This window comes from Ambystoma mexicanum, chromosome 1q (assembly GCF_040938575.1).
Source record: "Ambystoma mexicanum isolate Mex_15411 chromosome 1q, UKY_AmexF1_1, whole genome shotgun sequence".
NCBI classification, from domain to species: Eukaryota; Metazoa; Chordata; class Amphibia; order Caudata; family Ambystomatidae; genus Ambystoma; species Ambystoma mexicanum.
Window position 1 is genome coordinate 429,441,343 of NC_090922.1, and position 24,937 is coordinate 429,466,279.

General features: G+C 45.0%; 1 protein-coding gene across 1 annotated transcript in view; it reads right to left on the minus strand.

Moving 5' to 3' along the window:
• Positions 1 to 24,937, minus strand: part of HSDL1 (hydroxysteroid dehydrogenase like 1) — a 490,367-nt gene that overhangs the window by 397,346 nt on the left and 68,084 nt on the right. The window contains exon 2 of the mRNA XM_069639738.1: positions 22,980 to 23,212. Within this exon, the coding sequence (XP_069495839.1) occupies positions 22,980 to 23,199 (220 nt within the window). The 5' untranslated portion in view covers positions 23,200 to 23,212. The remainder of the gene's footprint in view (positions 1 to 22,979; positions 23,213 to 24,937) is intronic.

A 24,937-nucleotide genomic window follows, 5' to 3' on the forward strand; every position in this document is an offset into this window, starting at 1 on the left:
ATCGAGGACCGGATGGCACGTCCCTCTTCTCTGTAGCGTGAACATGCTGACTGATAGGAGAGGACGTTGTCAGTCAGTGTGTGTTTGCTGTTAGTGCAATAACGAGAGATGGCAGGGCCAGACTTCCAACAACCCACCCTCCTTTCATTCTTGCAAGCTACATTTTGGCTCTGCATTACAACCAAATAAAATATATAGCGGGGGAAACACCTCTTCTCAGAAGCAGGCCCCGGTGCAAATAAAGTACACTGGTGCACTGTGCTGCCTGCCAGTCAAGAGAGGGGGAATCAGCCCCAACCCTTAGTGAGGAGCTGACACTGGCAATGAGTATGGAACATTTTTGATGAATTTGCATGATTGCATCAAACACAAATCTTGCCTGTACAAATTAGGCATATGCAAAAGATTCAAGGATGTAAAATTGGTCATGAATGCCAAATATTGTTCAATAATCCACTTTTTAACTGTTCTTAGGACTAGAAAAGACAAATCACTATTTTTGCCAATCCAGATCCCAATCAGAGCACTTTATTCAGAAGCAGGTTTGCTGACTGTACCAAAGGCAGGTACATAAAATAGGGTGGCCGCTCCTTTTCAGTACAAGCAGCCAAACTGTGGAAACATCTAGCCACTCAAACCAGAGTTTTGTCATGATATCAAAACACTTGTATTTCAACAGTAATCAGATTGGTACGTGTATCTGGTTTGAGTTTTTTTTTTCACAGGGCCAAGATGCTTTTGCAAGGTGTACAATGGCAACCAGCAACAATTTCATTGGAGTATGGAACATTTCTAACAAAAGATGTGAATGATGGGTGCAAACCCAACTTCCATGTACAAAAATGCCAATTGGAACTTGTGTAATTTTCACTCATTTGTCCATTATGCACCTAGTCAGCTTCTGTTAGCTTCTCTACTTCCCCAAAACATGGTATGAAAAGAAGAGGTTACAGTGCTTCCTACACAAATTAAGTACCTTCTCCAGCCAGTGCTCCTGTTCCAAGTCATGTAGTGATGGTGGAGAGGCCAAGATAGACAGGCCTTGTCTATCTTGCAGGTTAAATGGATGGTTTTACTGATGATAACAACAGCAGGAGCATTGTACATCCCTGTTTTAAGAGGTTGGCCTAGGTATGGCACTCGGGTTCAACTGATTGCATTGACCCAATGAGGTGGACAAACTGCACACCCAAATGGCCCAGGCAATGTGGTTGCAGAAGGAGGTGGTTATGGCTTCTGATTTTAATAGTTAGATCTTCATGCGGCTGTCCTTATCTTCAGCTTCAACGTTGACATCATAAGCTTCGTGCCATGCTGTCATGCTGTCATGATTCCAGGAGGCTGGCGGCTCTAGAATCCTTGGAGGCTTCAACTCCATTGATATGTTCCATCGCGCACGGGACGTTTCGACCTGCACGGCCTAGTGTTCCGGCGTCATGGCCCCCACTGGGTGGCGCTTAACCATTGCTCTCCCGGTCAGCGGTGCATTGCAACTTGTCAGGTTTTTTTCGTCTTTGTTGTTGCCTCGCTCCCGTTGTTCCCTTAGCGGTGCTCTGCTCGCTTTCCCATTTTCCTCTTATCACTCTTCTGCTGGGCTCCACCTTCGCCGGAGCGCTGTTTTCTATCGCCCTTTGCCTCTCCCTCACCTTTCTTTCTCTTTTGCTCTGCTTCCGTTGCGGCTCTTATTCTCCCTGCCGCTCCATTCCTCCAGCAGCCTCCCTCTCTCTTACCGGTCACGCTCCGGGCTCGTCTCACTCTTTGCTTTCTTTATCTTTCTTCTCTCTTTTCCTTTTTTTGCCCAGGATTTCTCAGTTCAGCCACTTTCTCCTCTGGGTGCTGTCGTTCTTACACAGCTATTTCCTCCTTCTCTCCGCCATATCACGTAGGAGAGATTACAGAGTCTTATCAGAACCTTGACTTTGTGAACTTTCTTGCCGGCATTTTGCTACTTATCTGGACCAGTCTTTATCTGTATGGCTGTTTACGGAGGACATTTTTGCATTTACCTTGTGGATCACGTTCCAAGAATCTCGCTGGGTTTTTTTTATGCCTGAAGGCTCTTTCCCCTAATTTCCAGCTGATCCGGAAAGAAAGTCACTGGCTTGCCTTGCTCCACGGCCACAGTGGCTTCCTTTCGTAGCAGACCGTGGGCCTCATTCCGAGTATGGCGGTAAGGGATAGCGGCCACCGGTAACGAGACCGGTGGCGGTAATCCCTTACCGCCATACTCCGAGTTCCTCTGCGCCCTCGCCCTTAACGCCTGCTTTGAGCAGGTGTTAAAGTCGAGGGCGCAAAGGGGCCTCCAAGCCAATAACGGTGACCGTAATGAACGGTCACCGTTATTTGCATCTTCCCCATTCCCATTGAGCCCTATGGGGGCTCATTTGGGAATGGGGAAGAGCCTTGGTGAATGGGGAATTACCGCCCCGCCAACCTTGGAATGGGGCGGTAATTCCGCCATCCACCAAGGCGCTGCCGGTCCGGGTACGGCGTCAACCAAGGCGTTAATAGCGCCATTGGTTAGCGCCGTACTCGGAATGAGGCCCCGTATCTTCTTAAATAAAAGGAGATTGCAACGACAAGAAAGAAGAAGATACCTACACCAGAACCAAGTACTTCAGGTGAGGAGGACGAGGGGTATTTTGAAACTGAATCAGCTGACTCTGAAGAGGGTACTATTGACAGTTTGCAACGCCTGAACCCAAACATGGCAACTGCTGAACAGGTACAAGAATTGGTGCCAGCAGTCCAAGGTTTAACCATGGAAGTTCAAATTTTGAAAACTGAAACACAGTCTTGCGTCAGTTGGTTACCACCAGAGAACAGCATCCCACTGATCTCCCTTCCATGCCCCTAGTTTCTGGTAAATTTGATAGATCTCCAAAAAAGGTGAAAGAATTCATCTAAGCATGCAGAGTTCATTTCACTTTTAGGCCTGGAACATTCGCCTCAGACCACGCCAAGGTAGGGTTTATGATTTCCCACATGACGGGAAGTGCTCTAGCATGGGCTACTCCGCTGGTCTCTCAGGCAAACCAAGTTCTTCAAGATTACAGAGCCTTTGTTGCACTTCTTCGGCAAACCTTTCAGCGACCATAAACTACATTTGTGGCCTGTGAGGAACTGTTTGACATTCGTCAAGGCAACTCGGATTTATTGACTTACATTACCAATTTCAAACAACTGGCAGCGGATGCAGGATGTCCAGAGCAGGCTCAATACTCCATCTTCCGCAGAGGCTTGAGAGAAGAACTCAAGGACGAGTTAGCATGCACTCTGCGTCCTCCTACATTCTCAGACCTGCTGTCCTCAGTTCTTCAAATCGAATTTCGTCTTTCAGAAAGATGGTCCGAGCGAAGGAAGCGCTGCGGTTTCTCCTTGACTTCAGAATCTAACACACCGTCCTCTTCACCCAATAACAAGCCTCCAAGAGAAAAGGAAGAACCTATGTAAATAGGAACCACCCGAGGTCCACTAACTCCCAAGGAAAGGAAGAGAAGAAGAGAAGGCAATCTCTGCATGTATTGTGGATCTGGATGTCACATTCTAAGAGATTGTCCCGAAGTCCCTCATAGGAGGTGGGAAAATGGCAGCCTCGGTATTAGAAGGGACTGACTACTACCGAGGTTCCACACAAAGTCCCTACACCACGATTGCAGTGTCAACCCCAACGTCTTCTGAAGACTCTCGCCTCATGGTGGTTTCTGTACAAATTTTGTTGGAAGGAAGGAAGATCGACATCCTTGCGTTGCTGGATTGTGGCGCAGCTGGAAACTTCGTCAACACCCTGAGGGCAGAAAAAGAAGGCCTCAGACAGATCGAAAAGAAGAAAGTGGAAGGGGTAGATGGTGAACCATTGAGTTCAGGTCTCATAACCCACTCAACCGAAGTGTTGTCAGCTACTATTATGCAGCACACCGAGATGTTGGCTTTTGACATCATTCGTGCAGCACACTTTCCGGTAATTCTGGGCATGGGATGGCTCCATTGTTATAACCCCACCATTAACTGGTCAGATAACATACTCAGTTTCCACTCCTGGTACTGTAAGAAAAACTGTCTTAATGAAGCTGGATTTGAAAAGGTTAAGACGGTATCGAGTACAGAATCCTGTTCCATCCATTGTATTCCGGGGGAATTTAGGGAGTTCCGAGATGTGTTCTTGGAGAAAGTCCCTATGGATTTACCTACTCACTGACCCGAGGATTGCTCTATTGACCTTACCCACGGAGCATTAGTACCATTTGGCAGAGTGTACTCATGGCTTGGGCCACTGCAATAGTGACAACCTCAAGCCCTTTACTGGACCAATATGATGCTTTATTGACAGCTATGCCGGAAATTTTTGGAAGGCCCGAGTTAACATATACTGTGCAGGAACGACTTCTGGACTGCCAACAGGGCACATGGTGCCTTCTGAAACACATTACTCATTTAAAACAGCTGGCAAAAGATACAAACTGGTCGGAAGAGGCCCGTTTTATGCTTTTTCACCATGGACTCAAAGGCGAGTTGGCCAGGTCCAGCAGCCTTCCAGGACTTGCTCACAATGGTGATGAGGTTAGATTATCGCCTATCGGAATGGTGAGCTGAAGAGATGCTATAAACCACAACCTTCAATGCACCTTTAAGACAGAACGTTCCACCTAGTGCCCAAGAGGACTCACCTGAGCCGATGCTGTCAAGACAAGCACATCGGCTATCATTGGAGTTATTCATGTACTGCATAGCCACCAGACACCTGGTCTGTGAATGTCCCTTAATACCGAAAACAAGGTCGGAAACACCACCTGCCAGTCATGATGGAAACCACCACTGTGGAGTATCAGGATCGTTCCAAAGAAAACCATGCCCCTTGACCGTGTCAGGAGGAAACTCCATTCCAAATATCGTTCTTAATGATATATATTGCATTACATTGGGATTCCACCAAGATCAGCCTAATTCCTGCCTTGATTAACGGGGGAGCTGCATGGAATTTTATGGATGACATCTGGGCTCAAGTGCATGCCATTGCTAATATTCATAAGGACGTGGAGATGCCTATTGAAGGTGTAGATAGAACAATTTAACTTTCGGGTCCGGTTTCAGAAAACACTAGCCTGTTAAGGCTGAAGATTGCCAAACATCTTGAAACGATTATCTTTGATCTTATTAAACTGTTTACCTGTTATACTGGGTCTCCCCTGGCTACGGACCCATAACCCATACAGTAAATGCACAGCAAACATCTTATTTTTGGGTTCAGAATTCTGTGTCACAAACTGCTTGGCTGGAGCAGGTCAACTCCAGACTTACTGTGGCATTCCACAAGAACAATCATCCGCAGTTCTGGTCTTGCATTTGAAGTCAGTACCCACCAAATATCAGGATTTTTCACTAGTGTTTATAAACGTATCTGAAAAGAGTCTGCTGCCAGATTGTCTCTATGATTGTGCAAAAGAGTTACAACCACAATAAAGATTGCCCACGCTAATAGCCCAGGAAGTCTTCATTCTATTAAAGACAAGGAGGCGAGCATTATGCTATTTCTTTCTTTATTTACTGCCATGTCAGCACTTTAAAACTTTCAACTTTAATATTGAACATTTCTGTTTTTTAGAAACAAAGTTTAGAAAACAAAATGCAGAAGTTTAAAGATCCTCTAGTCCATAGTCTTATTTGATCAACCTGCATCAGGGAACTACAAGCCCCATGAGTCTTAGGTCTGAGGTAGTCCTGACCTTTCCCCTCTGCCCCTATCCGAGGGCAGCCCTCTCCATAAGAACCCCTCTGACCAGGTCCTTTCCTCTTTCTTTATGTCTGTCCACTTGAACAACTTCATTTTTGCAAACCAAACCGTCCATTATCATTGAACAGAGAATTGTTCCTTGAAACTGAGAACTTTTGCGGTCCAACATGACCAACTTGAACAGGTTTCCTTCCACTGTTGAGTAGTGTTTCATCCGGCCGTCTTTTGCTCTTCTGCTGTAAATAATGGAGAGCAAATCATGAGGGTGGGAATGAGCAAAGGAGTTACCTCATAACAAATATAGCAATGCAGATAATAATCTTGCCATTCTGGGTGGGATATAATGCTTGCCTCCTTGTCTTTAATAGAATGAAGACTTCCTAAGCTATTAGCGTGGGCAATCTTTATTCTATGACAAGACAGGAGGCTCGCATTATGCTTGTTCAACGCTTGCTACCACCATATTCGTAATCTCAGAAACAGGCTTAAAATAGAATGTCTTAAAGGTTGATTCGGAAGACCAATCTGCTGATTTCATAATGTCCTGAAGAGACACCCCTGTCGCAAAAGCTTTGGAAGGCATCGCTCCCCTAGCAGAGTGCGCACCAAAAAGTGACAAATCAATTCCAGCCCATTGCATAATCTCTCTCACCCATCTAGCAATGGTCGCAGATGCTACAGCATGATAAGGCTTCCTGCGCGCTATAAGTAGCTGTGACACCCCTCGCGGTCTAAGATGCGCTGTTGCTTTTTCATAATCTTTAATACACTGCGCAACGCAAAGCTTCTTATTACTTGTGAAGTATGGGTAGTCTATTACTCTCGAAATCTGTCTTTGTTCTCTTGGAAATAGGAAAATATTCTATCCAGACGGGGTATCATTTACCATCGACTTCAAGCGCTTTGACATCAGAAACTCTCCTACTGGAAGTAAGGCAGAGCAGCATAGCTAGTTTTCCTGATAGCTGAGATCGTGATACATTTTCGTTATCTGGCCATCTGAGGAAAAGACGAAATACGTCTCTCACATCCCATAACACTTTATACTTGTGTTCCTGTGGCTTCTTAAGCTTCATAGCGGACCTATAGACTCCCACTGTTCTGAAGGCGCCACCTTCTTGAAATTTAAAAGCTAAGAAGTTGAGAACCTCTACTACAGGGGCTGAAACGGGATCCACACCGTGGTCCGAACTCCAGGTAGCCCACCCGTTCCAAGCCGCATATAGCTCCGAAGGGTGGAAGGCGCCCAGGAATCTCTGATGCACTCTGCAGCGAGCTGTGAAATTCCTGGCAATTCCCATCTTTTTCTGAAACTCTGCAGGCTATCAATTGCAGCGTGCCGGCTGCTATGAGTGGGTGAGCTTGCCCTGATGGGTCGAGAAGAAGGTCTGGCAGAATGGGAACTATCCTCGGAAAATCCGTAGAAAGTTCCATCACTACTGGAAACCAGGGCTGAGCCTTCCACAAGGGTAGGACTATCACGAGCTCCGCGTGATCCCTACAAATTTTCGCTAGCGCTCTCGTTATCATAATGAATGGCGGGAAGGCATAATGCACTGCTCCTGTCCATGACTGCAGGAAGGCGTCCGTGCCCGCTGCATCCGGGTCTATTTTCCAGCTGAAGTATACTGGCATCTGAGCGTTCAGTCTGGACGCAAACAGATCTATGTGCAGGGGCCGCCAGAGTTCCTGCAATTGTTGGAAGACTAGGGGGTGAAGCTTCCAATCGCTGGAGTCCACAAGATAACATGAATTCCAGTCTGCCACTTCGTTCAGATTCCCTGGCAAATACTCTGCTGATACGGATATTCTGTGCTGGAGACAGTAATGCCAGAAGCTCTTCGCTAATTGTGCCAGCATTTTGGATCTTGTTCCGCCTAATTTGTTTATATACCTTACTGCGGATATATTGTCCATCTTGAGCAGGACGCAGCACTTTACTCTCTCTTTCGTAAAAGCGCGAACTGCGAAAGAGCCAGCCAGAAGCTCGAGGCAATTTATATGGAGCTGTAACTCTTCTTCTGACCATTTGCCTCCTGTCTGCACGTGTTCGCACGTGGCTTCCCAACCTAATTTGCTCGCATCTGATTCTATTACCAGATCTGGGGCGTCGCCGAAAAAATGGCGCGACCGTTCCAAGCCTCCATATTCTGCAACCACCAATGGAGCTCTTTGAGGGCTTCGTGGTCCAGAGTTACTAGTTGGTGGTAGCGAAGGCCTCCTTGCAGATGTTTTATTTTGAGCCGCTGTAGAGCTCGATAATGAAGCGGTCCCGGAAAAAAATCGCTTGAATAGAGGCTGCTAGCAGACCTACTACTATGGCTAGATTGCGAAGCGAGATAACTCTTTTCGCTATCACAGCTCTGAGCTCCTTCTTGATCGCTCTCACTTTGTACCCTGGGAGCTTGAGAGATGCCTTCACAGAATCTATTGTGAAACCTAGGTATTCTATTCTCTGGACCGGAGTCAGCTGAGATTTCTCCAGGTTCACTAAAAAACCGAGCGAAGTCAGAAGTGAGAACACCCACTGGACGCTCTTTGTCAATGATAATTTGTCTGGGCCAAAGACGAGGAAGTCGTCTAGATAGATAATAATACGAATTCCTCTCTCTCTGATGGCAGCTGCCACTGGTTTCATGAGCTTGGTGAAAGCCCACGGAGCGGAGGAGAGGCCGAACGGGAGGCAGGAGAAACACCATACTTCTCCGTTCCATAGGAAGCGTAGATACTTCCGAAACGCTGCTGCTATCGGAATCGTAAGGTATGCGTCTTTGAGATCTAGGTGGGCCAGCCAGTATCCGGTAAGCAACAAATCTCAAAGCAGATGAATCCCTTCCATCTTTAAATGGTTGTATACCACCCATTCGTTTAGATCTTTCAAATTTATTACGGGCCTTATTTTGTCCCCTCTGTGAACTAGGAACATGGTGCTGAGGAAACCGGGACCCTGTTGGTACTCGCGCTCTATCGCGCCTTTGCTTTCTAACTTTGTGAGCTCGCAGTGCAGGAGAGCGGCTTCCTCTTGCGTCATGTGTATGGGGCGAGGTTCTGCTGTCTGCACGGGTGTTCCTATAAACTCTAAACGCAGCCCCACTAATGCTTGCAATACCCAAGCATCGCTTGATAAGGCTTGCCATTTGTTCAGGTAGTGGAGAGTTCTCCCTCCCACACGCAAGCTTGCGGTACTCATCCGCTGACTGCCCCGGTTGCCGGTACGATCCTCTTCCTCTTCGCCCTCTTGGAAATCTTGTTCTGGCAGGGAAGTCTAGACTCCCAGTAATTTGATCGTTGACCTTGGGGTCTTCGCTGGAAGGTATAGCGACCGGACGAGCGACACCTATGTCGTCCGGTCCCGGCAAAAACTCACCCGGGGAAGATCTTCCTGATGGAACTCTGTGCTCTCTCTAGAGCAGTATATGTGCCCACGAATTGAGAAATTTCTTTAGGGAACACTTTGCCAAACAACATTCCTTTGGCGCCTTCACCTGCCTTGTAGCTGGCGAGATCACTCAATTTGTTATCTATTTTTAACAGGACTCCTCTTCTTCTTTCTGAAGAGATGGCACAGTTGGCGTTGCCTAGGAGGCATACCGCTCGTTGCGCCGAGTTACCCAAGACTGTCACGTCTACTGGGATACCGGTATCTTTTGATTTCTCCGCCAGATCCATGATCTTGGCTAGGGGCCCTGAGATGTCTAGGAGCTTGTCCTGACACCCCCTCCAGGCACGGTCTACTCCTTTCCCTATATCACAAGCTGCTTTGGTCACAAAGGTGACCATCTTGGGGTCTAGGTCTGGGGTATCTGCAAGCTTATTCGGCAGCTCTGGTCTGGAGCACTCCGACCTCATGCGTGACCTTACTTCCCTTTCTAGGGGTTTTCTAATGTGCTGGGCCATGTATGCTGCCACTCTGGGTGACGGCTCCCAATCCGATGACTTGGGATGCCGAATGGCCTCTGGATCGAACATGTCTGTTGTATCATCGATACTGTGGGGGCCTTCAACATCTTTATCGATGTAATCTTCCTCCTCACCCCCTTCACCGTCGGGCGAATAGCCCTCGTCTTCGTCCCCTAGATTGTACACCCCTGGGGCAGGGGGTCTGTCCTGACTTTCTTTTTTCTTTGCCAGGAAGGCTGCTTTAAGCCTGGCGACAGGGTTGCCTTCCAATTGGGGGAACAGTGTTAACCCTTTCATCGATACCCGGGGGGGGTCAAAGAGTGCTTGCTCTTCCGGGCTACTTTACACCCCTTCATTTCAATCCCTTTCTGGGGGTGTTCTGTCGACGTTCCTTCCTCAGGGCTGCTAGCCCGTCTTTTCCTGGCTGTAAGCTGTTTCTGCTGTTTAGCCATAATCATTTCTAGAGTCTCCAGCCTTTTCGTAATAGGTTGCACCCCCTGTGAGACAGCTTGAATCAAGGAATCTCCAGGTACCTTCTTAAAACTTAATGATAAGTCAGAATCTTGTTGGGAAGGGTCTTCTACCCACTCTTCTTGGCTCCATTCTGGGGAAGTGGAAGGGAGTATTAGTGGGGGTGCCAAATGTAGCCATGTCCTTGGTGTTGGCAGAGCCAACTGTGAGAAAGTCAGCAGCTGGAAATGCTTCTACACACTTCTTGACACGTGCTGTATATTGCTAGCAGTGTGTGTGTGAAAGCAGCTTCCCTTTTTTTTTTTTTTTTTAAATCTGACTGGAGCTCTATCAAACCAACTTCCTTCGTTCTCTGTTCGTGTGCAATGTGCGCGGAAGCTGGATTCCCAGGGGACGCTGGGAACTGTGGAAGGTTCCAGCTCCCCTGGGTCCTAACGGCCGCCGTGTTCGCCGGCACGGAAATACGGAGAGAGAGAGAGAGAGAGCGGGGCGCGGTAGTTTAACGCGGGCTAAATATGCACGCGACTCCGGCCCCAGCTCGCTCACAACACTCTTCTTACCCGCGATGTGCGGGAAGCTCGCTGCGCTCGCGCTGCCCTAATGATACGCGCCACGGTAAGAACACGCGCGTGTTCTGAGGCGACTACAAAATCATTATAAATGTGTTTCGTCTTCCTGCGCGAGCCGTTGAAAATGAGCAATAAGCATTACTAAGTGTATTACAACAAATATCCAAGCAATTAATATCCATATACAGGTAATATAGAGTTCATCTATCTCTTCTACAGAAGAAACAATAAATCATGTCACTTATCTGTTGGCAGCAGAAAGAAAGAGGAAAGGACCTGGTCAGAGGGGTTCTTATGGAGAGGGCTCCCCTCGGATAGTGGCAGAGGGGAAAGGTCAGGACTACCTCAGACCTAAGACTCATGGGGCTTGTAGTTCCCTGATGCAGATTGATCGAATACGACTATGGACTAGAGGATCTTTAAACTTCTGCATTTTGTTTTCTAAACTTTGTTTCAAAAAAACTGAAATGTTCAGTATTAAAGTTGAAAGTTTTAAAGTGCTGACATGGCAGTAAATAAAGAAAGAAATAGCATAATGTGAGCCTCCTGTCTTGTCACAGAATCAGTGATTACCCCGGGACTCATTTCTATCCTATCAGAGACAGAGAAGCTGCCCCTTAAGGAATACCTGAGCCTTATTCTAAAAAAGGCCTTATAGTGGAATCAAAGTCACGAGCTGGAGCATCTCTTTTTTTTCTCCCCCCAAAAGATACCACTGAGCTTTGCCCCTGAGTGGATTACAGACGTCTAAACAACATTATGATCAAAGATAAGTATGCCTTGCCTCGAATTCCTGATATCTTAGAGGCCTTATGGCGAACCAAAGTCTTTAGCAAGTCGGACTTAAGATGGGCCCATCACTTGATCCTTGTACGTGAAGGGGACGAGTGGAAGACTTCCTTTCGCACTCCATTCGGTCATTTTGAGTGCAAGGTAAATTCCCTGGCAAATGCCCCAGTAGTAATTCAAAGATACATGATCCATGTATTTGGAGACCTTTTCTACCATGCATGATCATCTATTTAGATGACATTCTGGTGTGTTCATCTAACAAAGCAGAACTCACAAACATGCACAGGAAGTCCTTTGAAGGTTACGTGAGCAACAACTACTAGCCAAGCCAGAGAACTAGCTCTTTGATCAGGACTCCATTTCCTACCTAGTTTATGTTTTATCCCAGGAAAGCATCTCTATGGACATGAAATTAACTGTCACCACATGGCCTACCCCTAAGAGTTTCCAGGGAGTTATGAATTTTTACCGCAAATGCATCTCTCAGTTCTGTCTATCACTGCCCAGATTACGAGTACCCTTTGGGGTAAAGGACACTTTGTCTGGATGGAATAGGCTCAACAGACTCGATTCCTGGAAGCAGCGCTTTGTCCTTGCCCCTATTCTTCAGCACCCTGACACCACTAGACCCTTTGTCGTCGAGACTGGCAACTCTGATGTTGCTGTAGGAGCAGTCCTCCTTCAACACATCAAAGAAGAAAAAGAACATCCAGTAGCTTACTCCTCTCGCAAGTCGACTTCGTATGAACGGAACTATTCAGTTCTCGGGAAATAACTTTTGGCTATGAAACAAGCCTTCCTAGATTGAAGTTGGCCGGTGAAATCTCTGCTTTTTGCCAGATTTGGGGTTGCTTCGGAGAATATTTTGTCGGAAATGTTTCGGGACAGATTAATAGCGGGACACACAACCAAGCACTCACAATAGCAGTGGCCCAGGTGCTGGAGAGATGCAACTTGATATTTTAACATATTTGCCCTGTTGCGGGGGACATTAAGGAGGAATTCAAACTTACTCCGCAAATGGATTATGTGAAAAGTGCTAAAGTTTCGGTATGCAGATTAAGGTTGGGAAAAATGTATCAACTGCGTGGTCTGATATAATTGTTTTTCTCTGTTCTTTGATTTTTCTGAGATTAATTGGATATAAACTGTCTATCACATAGGAACATTTTAAATGGAATTACATGTTTTAAATGGTAGAAGTGTATGTTTAGAAATGATTTTATTTATATTGTGATGTTTGTTTGTAATTTGTAAAAGGTTTATCAAAGCAAATACAATAAATAAAAAAAAAAGATTAGAGTTACTGCGTGCACTATTGAAGTTGAAGTGAGAGCAGACCATCATATCCTGAAAGCCTAACAACACATGGAATTTCGCAATAGCCGGCAGGCCCGCTTGGCCTATTTCTTTATCGAGCACAATTTCAGGCTCACCTATATTCCAGGAACACTTAACGTGGTTGCAGATGCTCTGTCTCATCGATATTCCACGTGCGTGACGTTGAGCCCCGCCACAGCGAGCATTCGGAGAAACAGTACCAGTTCCATTGCCCCCCTGTGCCTACAAGCAATCTGGCCACACAGATTTTTTCATTGAAACAATAATGGTCACGACGGAGGCACTGCCGTGGCACGTATCCAGAGGAATATTACCTCCAAGGATGGGCCGATATTCCAAGTGAAAACCCATAGTTTTTGAAACCTCGTTCTCGCATTTTAGCACATGGGTCCACATTTCTAGACATGGTTCGTCAGGTTACTAGATCGACTTTGCACCTTCAAGAACTGGAAAGGAAAACCATTGTAGTCTCCATAAGGTACAAGATCTTCTTTTCCAATAGTTTCTGCCCACCAAAGACTTACAACAACTTGTTCTGAAAGTATGTCATGATTCTTCCATCGGACAACACAGAGGTATTTTGACAACCAAAGCACTGATAGAAAGACACTTTCGATGGCCCACCATGCCCAGTGATAAGGAATAAGTAATTGTGTGCGATTTGTGCTACAGCCAAAGTCCTTCACCTTTGTCCCTACTGAAAATTAGAATGCATACCCTTACCACAAGCACCCTAGGAAATAATCTCATCTGATTTTATTCTCGACTTGACCTGGTCCAAAGGACGTACTGTAATCATGGTGGCCGTAGACTATTACACTAAGAGGGCTCATTTGTCTCCCCTACCTAAAGTGCCATCCACCAGAGAAATGGCAGATGTATTGCCCTGTGAGATATTTAGTTTACACGGATTGCCTGTTAAAATCATCATGGATAGAGAGACACAACAGACTTCCCCGTTTTTGTAAACATCTTTGTAGTACCCTCCAAATTGATTGTGTCTTATCCTCTGGTGATCACCCTCACACAAACAGGCAAGCAGTAAGTTTGAACCAAAATTTGGAACAGTATCTGCAGTGTTTCACTTCTGCAACCCATGATAACTGGGAAGAGATACTACCCCTTGTGGAATTCAGTTACAAAATTAGTCTACACTCCAAGTATAGGTATGAGCCCCTTCTTTTGTACTCATGGTCGTCTCTCTAAAGCCTTGCCTTTGACGATTCCAACGGATCTTCCTGTACCGGCAATTGACAAGTGTCTATGACTGCTTCATGAAGCTCAACAGCTCGCTGCTTGGAATCTTTCTGAAGCCCAGCTCAAGGTTGCTGCATACAAGAAGCTATCGGATGTACAGGCCTTCAACATGGGTGACAAGGTCTGGTTGGCATCCGAGTACTCACTTTGACACTTAGTACCATTTAAATTGGCTTTGAAATACTTTGGACTCTTCGGGGTTGATACGGGTCTCAACCCTGTTGCCTTCCGCCTTCACCAACCTGCAGCTTGGAGGCGGGTTATTTCAGTTTTCCGTTCATCACTGTTAAAACCCTATGTTCCTAAGCGTGGTGTTAAAGATCCGTTTACCCATGCTCCTTCATTGCGAGATGGTCATTTGGAGTATGAAGTCCAAGATATCTGCATCTCCTGTCTTAGGAGAGGGTGATTACAATGTCTAAAATCTTCGTGATCCGACCGCAACTGTTTTTCCTGATACGGAAAAGTTTGCATGGGAAATGTACGCACCACAAAAGGTTTGTACATTTCCCATGCAGACATACATTTCAAAACCCTACATATCTACACCCCCCATCCAAACCCACAACGCACCCCCACCCACACCCTCAACACACCCCCACCCACACCTCCAACATAACCAAACCCTACTTACCTTTTAAGACAGCTTGTGTCCCTGCGGCGCCAGTTCCCTTTCACTTCTGTGATTGGGAACCGGTGCCGCAGGGTCCTTTTCTTTTTTTCTTTGGGCAGCTGCAGGGGTTTCCCCCGCAAACCCTGCTCACTATACTGCAGCACCCGTTCTTTTTTGTATTTTTTTCTAGGGTGTGCTGCAAAGGTGTCCCCCGCAACCCTCGCTCACTATACTATATAGTATACTATATAGTATAGTGAGCGGGTGTTGTAGGGGACATCCCCGCAGCCCCCGCAGTCTTTTTTGGATATTTTTACCCACCTTAAATGCATTCCTCCAAAGGTTCAAACTTTTGGTGTGCTGTTCTAACCTTTGGTGGTATGCATTTTCAGACTTTTGGTGCATTCAGACTTTTCAATTCGGTAAAATCGTACAATACCAGTGTCTTGTGGACTGCAAAGGATATGGGTCATGCAACAGAACCTGGGAGAATGCATCTCCTGTCTTTGTATCGTGCCTTGTCAGAAGATGCTTTGCTCGACACCCTTGCAAGCCTGGTGCTCCTGATCTTGGCAGGAGGTATACAGTCAAAGCGCTGCAGCTTGTCTGGCAGCTGGTGCTGTGATTCGTATCATGCCTATAGTGTCTTCCGGAGCTGCAAGGATGCACAACATGGCACCTAGGTTAACGGTTCCTGTGCTGATCGGTGGCTATTTCACCACGTCAGGAGAGGACCACATTGTGTTTTATTGCGTTTGTGATTCCTTGGATCTCGCCTTCAGAAATTCTACCATTCTGTCCCTGTCCTAGGGACTGGTCTTTGTTCCCATTTTAGTCTCTTCTTCCTTCATTCTTCGTCTGCCCACCTCGCCAGTTCTGCTTGACCTTCCTTGCCGACAACTTTAGCAAGTCATGGGTATGAGTCGAACACACAACATGATTTTGTGGCTATAAACTTTTATTAACAAACGAAAGGTGGGATAAATGCCCATCTTTCCCTACAGCTGTAAGGGGTTTCACTGTGACAATAAAACTAACACAGGGAACAGTCAGGATATCAAAGTAAAAAGTCTTCTATGGCATGTCCAAAGCTCTAATCGGACCTTCACACTTTAAACATAACAAGACCTGATGGGGATAACCTTCTTTAGTCAACCACTTAAGGCTTTAGCCTAGTAGATCAAACACAAAGTTCCAAACGTGATAAAACAAAGTATAAATGTTCAACAGTTCCCAGAAAAATAGGAAGGAAGGACATTTCCCTTCCCTTATGCTCAGAGTTTGCTAACAATCCAAGTTGCTTACTAGGTTCATCTTTCTTTGAGAAAACAAGGTATACCCTCCAACCAGGAATCCCAATTCTCCTCAAACAATTACAGGTTCTTTTAGAATGCCTGGCATACTCTCCTGCCAAGATTGCGAGTTCTTTATTAAACAATCTTCAGTTTTCTCTGGAATACCTGGTGTACTCTCCTGCCAGGATTCCTGGTATTTCATTAAACAATGTAACTTTCTCAAGACCTGGTATGCTCGCCAGCCAGGACTTGCCCAGATCTCTAGTAGTATTCCTTTTCTCCGGTATTGGGTCCTAGTCCTCCTTGCTTGACAACAATGACTATTTTCCTTCTCTGGATATTCCACCTTTTATTGGTTTCCTAAATGTCTTTTATCAAGGATAGTCTCCCCTCTTGGTTTTGGTTATGCTCGTTCAACTCCTTGATTTATCTGCATTGTGTTTTCAGTGCTATAACCATTGGTTTTATTCAGTGCTGGTTCCTTCACTTGCCTTCCATTCCATATACTTTCAATTTCACTACTATTGGCTTTTGACAATGCCTGTTCATTCATTTGTTTACTTATGTTCGTCGTTCGGAGGTTCACTTCTACAGCTGGTTTGCGGTACATCCACTGAAGCACCCCAGTGCCTTTATGGCTTTCCAAAGGCTCTCAGGATCTTCTTGTTGACTTCTGTGTCGTCTGCTTTGTGAGAGCTGTGGCTTGAACCGCCTCCTCCTCACAGCGGCTGCTCCAGGCCCTTTGGGTCCACTCACTGCTTTGGCCTTCACTCTGGAGCTTCCGCTGCACTTAGCCTTGCAACCACCGTCTCCCCGACTCAGACTCTTCTCCACAGGGTTTCTCTGGTTCTGTTCCATCTGCCTCTCCACACCACACCGTTGCTGCTTCCTGATCCGTGTCAGGATACAAGAGACTCCATCTTCTTGGTTCTCCCACATTTTTAAAGTTTCCGGTATTGATCACATGATGAAAACACCTAGTATGCGTCAGTGGTTTCTCTGAAGAAGTAATCTTCATTACTTTGTTGTTCTTCTTCTGAGTACATTTTTCCTTACACACATATTCACAATCAAGAGTTTCCCCCTCATCTTCTATCATATAATATGACATAACACAGGGGCTAGGGTAAAGTTTCAGTTGTTATTCTGACCTACAGGGGAATTGCATGCTTCCTTTTCTAATAAGGAACTCTCCTCTTCCCGGGGAGCATTCTCTCTCTCCAGGTGGTCCTCCTGTAGATAACCACTCCCAGGGTTGCTGTCAGGTAGATTCTGCCCTTCCCTGGCCACCTGGCAACAGACTTTCCCAGAGAAGTTAGTGATGTTACCTTCAGGTTCACACAAAGCCTGCTCATATCTTTGGACTTTTCACTCCTTCCTGGATTCCTGCTGGAAGACGTGCTGTCTTATCCACATTGGTACTCTGCTTGCAGCAAGGTTTTTTCACTCAGTCAGGTCGATATCTTTGGTGGTCAGTCACCTGTCTGGTATATTCACAGGAGAGCGTGGCTTACTCAAACGGATGACTATGTTCCATCACGAACAAGCACCCGTCATCTCGGGTAAGTCCCACAATTGACAGCCTACTAATGATAATGCTAAAGATCACCAGGTGTGGCCTAGAATCAACTCTTTATCACAAGAGATCTCCAATCAGACCCAGTGGAAGACAAACCATTCACAAATGCCACCAAATTAAAAGATTGCAAATACTTGTTGCATAAAAACATTAATTTAGGACACCGTTCTGGCTTTTGTGAATGAAATACTATTGATTCATCATGGTAGTTACCATGACCTCTAGTGCCGTCATGATATAAACAAACTCAACAACCAATATCTCATACAACCTCACAAACCATGATGAAATCGATTTGGGTCAGCATTCAAAATAATCTTTAAGTTCAATTACCCGATACACTTCTTCCTGTTGTCATAAACCGCAAATAAGACCATCGGTGGGAATGCATATTCTTGAATCATTTCACTTTTTCTTTATTCTTTTTCTGAACATATACTTAACTGATGCTGGCTTGGGTAGCTACATTAGATTAATAAAGAATGAATTTGAGACGAATTTTCAACCCCACCTGACTAAATGAGGGATTTAAAATATTAATTAGAATGTCTATGGGCCTCAGTAGGAGTACAATACATACAGTAATATTTGGTTGTGATGGATTTACACTGACAAGCAGAGTAGTCTTTGTCTTATGTACTGCAATAGAATAAGGCAGTAAGATAAACAGTACCTCACTGCAAGTACATGTCACACATTAAATTAGGCATTCCCAGAGACCGTGAGAAGGCGGCCAAACATCTCCAGAGATGAGCATTCTGAAGCCAAATAAAGATTGACTAATGGAAACAACACGCCAATTTATAAGGAAAAAAAGAAGAAACAAGAAACAGTTACTAACAATGTGTCAAACGTTGGGAAACATAATACTGGCCACCAGTTCATAACCAAGGAAACCGAGAAAATAAACACTGCTACCCAGACACCTGAGAAGCAAAATAGGACTGGTCATATGTTGGGTCACCGTCTGGAGCACCAAAGTGCCCTTTCCCCCCAGAATTCACCCTAATGATGTACAAAATGCATTGGCACGTTATGATTGGTCTTTTTTTAAACATCGGATCACATGATTCCCTTTCGATTTGTTCTGAGTGATATACAATGTGAAAATATTTCAGTGGTTCTAATACCACTTGTGAGCACTCAGTACCAAGGAAGGGAATGTTGGTCTTTCTCCGTGTTTATACTTGCCTTGCTGTGCCACAGGTACCTTCTGGTGTGCTCCTAAAAAAGTGAATGGATCGCCATTTTCACTGCTCCACCCCATACTAACTTTGTTTGCAACATGGAGGAAAACACCAGAGCACTTTGAAAAACAGAAGATTGATCTCCAAACCCCAATAGAGTCCATAATGATGAATACCAATGGCACCCTTCTTATTCCACAAATGATCTTCAGGTTCTTGGTCCTTTAAATTGAAGGTTTTCTCCTTTGAGCGCGAGGATACCGTCGGGTGATGGTGCGCTATAGAAATTCCTTTAAAATTAAATAACAATGCCACCCTACCACTTGTCATATGCTGGATTTAGAACCAAAATAAGTCTTACGCAAGTTTGGCAGAATTAGCATTGCTAACTCCACCAAACTTGTAACATGGAGCCTATGACTTAAACAAAATTACTTTACAGCTCACCAGATATAAGTTTCCAATAATGATACTAAACACTAGTAGTAGAAAAGTTTATTTCGGAAACATAGAACAATCTGAAAAACCAAAGTGTGTCTCACCTATTAGTCCCCGGGATCTCTCTCTCAGGTGGCCAGGGCACGGCCATTGTCTTTGGATCCAGACCCTGGGAGTGGACCAGTGCGGGTGGATTGCCTGGATGAGAGGTCTTCAGGGAATGGGAGTTAGGCAGCCGATGGTGAGACGTGGTATGCCCCCCCTTTTTTTTTTACACCTAACCCATCTTATTTTTTAGGATTCCCCCCACCCCCTTCTACACAAACATTGGGCAGAGAAAGAGGGCGACTGAGTAACAAGACTAACTCTTATACATTGCACTGGACATCACACGCTAATCAGGTCAGACAAGGTCAGGCACTTGACTTTAAGTGCGGGCATATGATACCAATTAGCTCTCCTCACACGGATAAAAGGCGGTGCATAGAGACACGCTCTGAGCAAGGTGGAACACGAGTAACAGCAGAGCTTCCGGGGCAAAGGCAAACCTACTGGAGCAGTTCCCTATAGGCAGTTGTTGCATCCAAAAGGCAGTGAAAGACATGTGGAGAAGGCCAAATCCCAAAGCAGAAGGCTGCATTGTGTTTCAAGGACGCCAGCAACCCTCCCGGGTGAACGGCAGAGTTGGGGAGGCCAGGCCTGTGGTAATAACCTTGACTCATGAATTAGAAAACCATAAAGACAAGAAAGAAATGCTCACAGCCGGTCAGTTGGCAAGTGACCAGAGAGGCTGGTGTGTCTTAAGGAAAGATTGAAGTTGCAACATTATATCGCCAAGTGAAGGCTGCACTCGTATGGATGAGACTTGGAGAAAGGCAGACCTGTGAATGAACTTTGAAATAAGGATAGCTGTGAAACCAGCGATACTGAGTAACAGAGTGGTCTTGTGAAAGGAAGTAGCCCACTCGAAAGTCTCTGTGAAAGGTGAATTGTTTGCGATAAAGTGAATGAACTGTAAAAGCAAAGTGATCAAAATTAACTTAGAGAGAAGGGGAGAGTAAAAAGCTCAACGTTGAACTTTGAGTCAAAGTGGTCCTTCAGAGGTCTGTAGAAAAAGCCACGCACATTCGAAAGTCTTCAACATCCGGAAACGGTATGAGCCCGACCCGAAGTGTAATAAGTTTGGGGAAGGGAGCCCCCTGAAAGCATTGTTAAACTTTTTTTGTGAAAGGTCTGAACCTGACAGAGGCGCAAATGTTTTGTTGAACGTTGTTTGGAAGACTGGAAAGAGGGACTTTAAAGTGAAACGTCAGGCATTTTGAACTGTTTTCGTGTTAAAAACCTGAGCCAGATTGTGTCATCCTGCCTACGGGGACCGCCTTACTCTGTGCTGTCTAACGTGGGGAGGAGAGCTGATTCAGCCACATTTATTCTTTATATTTGAACACTGATTTTCCTTTACATACATACATACATATCTCCTTTATACAGTTTTTGTACAAGATATAGGGCAGGCATTAGGTTTTGTTAGCATAGGCCATTTTGATTTGACAGACTCAACTGGGACTGTTTTATTTAATTTTTGATGGTCGAGACTACTCCCATCCTAGTTATAGGGCAAAGTAGGAGTTTTTCCAAACCCAGAAAGTTTAATAAAGGTTTTAAAAATTGTACCTTTTGAATCAGTGTCATACTTGTGAATCCATGCCTCCCCTACAATTCCCATAAAAACATCAACAATAAAAACATTATTACAGATCAATAAATATAAATATGTTCCAACAGCACGACAATCATAAAACCCTTCAAAAATACAAAAAGCAACATTTCAAACAGTTTTCAATAAAAATGTTCTAACAGCTAACGCATTCTTTAAAAATGACAATAGAGCCCAACCCACAAATACTGAATTCGCCCATAACAAACACAGGGTAGGTTCATAATGAAGAAATCCATGGCCCCGCAGGAATGGTTTTAGTGTATGATCCCCAATAGGTGAGAAGGCTGGGCAAAACAATACGCAATGGGCCAGGTCCATCACAGAAAATACATGATTAGTTCTCATCGCCGTTAGACCAGGCCGCCACCACTGCTCTCAAATTAATGCAATCAAAACGCGCTGTCATGATTGCAATGCGTTGAGAAGGGTTCTGTGTCCACCGGAAATACTTCTGGAGACCTAGACTCGTAATGATCGTACTATTGGCAGGTGTCAGGATCTCCAATGACTCCCTTTTTTCCAGGATATGCTCGAGTACCCTTACAGGGTTCAAAATTGAGGGGAGCTGGGAGCTATTTAGCTCCTGCTCCTAGCACAGTAGAGCCTGGTTAGCTTGAAACCAACAGCTGGCAGGAGGTACTTTGGGCTCCTATGGCCAACTGGTGCTTTCCAAACATGTAAATGTGACATTAACTTAGTATTTGAGATTGTTAATAAAGAAGAATTAGAACACATCTAGTATACCTTTAAACACAATGATTCGTACACAATGGACAAAAAGGTTAAAGGAGCATCTCTGAGAGCTCCTGGCTACAGGGTGATTTCTGACGCCGATGAGCTGGTTTTAAGCTCCTGCTCATCGAATCTCAATTTCGAACCCTGCCCTTACACTAAATACTACTGACTGCATTGTAGTGTCCCACCCATCTTTTGTTCGTCTCAGGATCTGCTGACCGAGAGGAGGTAATCACATCACATGATGCATCCCTTGACGTCTGTGTGCAAATTACATGCTCTGAGTTACTGCACCACAGTTGATGCTTGGCTGTGAAAAACTGCTGTCTGGAGCCAGGGCCAGGCCACAACATGAACTGTTTCCGTAAACCTTCACTACACTAGTGTTTTATGTGATGTGAATGTATAGATTATAAAAACTACTAGCAAATATACTCGGCATTGTACCTGGGTTACAAAGTTACCAAACTTTGCATATGGTTTTCCACTACTGCCTTAGCTGCCTCTTTCTGCTGAGCATCAGACGACTGCATCAGCCTGTTGTCTGGCTTGTCTCTGTTCTGGTATATCTTGCTCTGTCAGTGCTGCCTGTTTGGTGCCTAAAGTCTTTGATGGCTTTGTTAAACGTTCTCTGCTGCCCATTTACTCTGAGCCTCCAAAAGTAGATCGTCTCTTGGGTGGCATGATTGAATTACATTGTTCTTTGCTTTGGGAATGTGCATTTCTTGTGTGTTGATAAAACTAATTTCCCAGTTTTTAATTGTATTCATTTTCCAGAATTACTCACAAAATAGCTATGATCGTTCGCAAAGCAAAATGAGCATCAGTTCTAAATTCATCCACCAGTGGCGCTACTTCAGCAGCTTTCAAGCACGCCATTAGATTTCTTGTTAACAGTTAACCCTGTAAGACCCCTTTGTAGCCCTCAAGATAGTTCCCCCTACATTTCTATAGCAAACAAACAGACACGTTCAAAAATATATTTAAGATATGTCCTGTGCCATTTTAGAAGCTAGAAATGCACATAGTATTTTGCATAGAAACACCATGTTCTGAATAAATGCACCGAAAACATGAACATAAATTGTGCCTTGTGGATTTCCTCTTTTCCAAATGGAAGACATTAAAGCGATCATAGCATTACAGAGCAGAGTAACCAAACTTAAAGTTTGAACGAAATTGGTGATAGCTGATTTTCTAATAATGAGAATAATGCAGAAAAATATAACTAAAAGATAAGTGAGAACACAAATTGATAACACAAAGTATATATATAATAATATTACAATATGGAAGGTGAGTATGATAGGCTTGTAAATGGCATGCAAATGTTGACTGATTTGTAGCTTACCGGTAACCACTGCCCACTCTCCATAACGTTTGAGAAGGTCAATCCGCCCCACCAGGTGGGGAATGAAATGTAGCTTCAAAAGGCCACAGCAGCCACCAAGGAGATGTAGACTTTTCCGAACTGTGTACCAAGCCCCAATCAAGGCGAGGGTTTCCACATAACTGTGGCATGAGCGTGCAATCTCTCGGTAGAGCAGGTGGAAACTGTCAACAGCAGCCATGGCATTCAAAACTCTGTAAAGGCAACAACAAGTAATAAGTGCCTACAATAGACAGAAAGCAAAACATACAATGTTAAATAAGTCAATGTAAAAAAAAGAAACCACTTGGAAGAATGTGGCGAGTTAACTAAACTCCTAATCCTTTCGTGTGAGGGAAGCGAACCAAGAGGTACTTGGCTGGTCGGGTCGCTTCCCAATCTGCCTGCCACAGGGTGGATGAGGTGGGATCCTGCTGGCTCACTGTCCTCCATCCCTCACCCCGAGATGTGGTATTGACCCAAAGGGTGTTCCCTCCTGCAAAATAGAAGTCCACCCAAGTACATATGCCAGGGTGCTTTGAAAAACATGAGAAAACACAGGACAAGGAGAAGCCTGCACACACGGACCAAGAGCCATGGTTTTGCAAACACACAGTTTGAGTTACAAAACCACCCACATGAAAGTTTTCTACAGGCAAGTGCATGAATGCCCTCTCGCATATGTGACCCGCTGAAGCTCCCACCACGAGCTCAAAACAAGCTGAGAACCTTCATGGCGCAAAGCCTATTAGGGTTGAGAATCTCGACCAAACCCCCAGAGAAGGAGGATAAACGGGAGGAGAAAACAACAGAGTGGGAGACACTCCCAGGGGAGGCAGATATGTCCTTGCACACTCCCTTGATACAGGTTTTGGCAGACCAGATCAAGTGGACTTAGAGACTGTGGAAGAAGGTGAAGACTCCCTGAGACAAGCTGAAGGGTGCAATCTATCCATGCCCTGCATACCGGTAGGAGGAAGGAATCCGGGGGGTGTGCTATTTATTTCCTTACCTTAAGGAACTGGCCATGCCCTAGCAACTACAAAGGCTCAAGGTAAACACCTGTGGCAGTTGGGTTGGAGAAAATAGCTGACTGAAAAGGTCTCTGAGAAATACACATCACCAGTTGTTATGAAACCAAGAACACACTGCCAGCTGAGGTCCAGGAGGTATCTAGAGAATACAAGATCTTGGAGGGATCTGTTGTGAAACAGAGGTCCAGAAGGGACCATTTGCCAAGGTACAGGAGGGAAACTTTATGAAAGCCAGATCCAGGATGGACCCACTGTAAAATTATTGTAAAGCTGAGATCCAGGAAGAAGCATTCTTGAAGCCAAGTTCCAGGAAGGGTCTGTTGTGAGCCCCCAGGTCCAGCCTAACCCAAAAATAATCCACAGGGATAGTGGAAGCCTTTAAGAGACAGTCATCAGGTGAAGGAAAGCAGCAAGAAAGGTAGAACCGTGAGAGGCAACACTCCCAGCGAAGTGTGGAGGAACCATGAAAGGCTGTAAGTAATGAAGAAAGTCAGACTAAGTAATGGCTAAAGGCCTTTCCAGGACCCATACTTCAGGCTTGTGTTATTTTATAGAGTAGGGAATGATTTACAGGAATAGTTTTTAGACTTATGCTTTATCCCATGTGTTGGAATGTTTGTGTTATTGAGATCGGGATAGCCAGGTGGGTGGGGCTAAACTTGATAAAGAAGAGAATGGACTTTTTGTTTGCCAATACATTTGAAGGTAAGCAGAAAAGATTGTGTTGGGGGTGGAGACAAGAGGTTTGACTCCCAAATTAATGAGATGCTCCTTTCAAAGCATCCTTAGGGTGCCTTGTAGAGAGCAAGACAGTAGTTGCCATAACATAGATTACCAGGTTTTGTTCCATTTGCAAATACATTAGTTTTCTTTTAAATATTCTGTATAATTTGCATCAAAACCTCC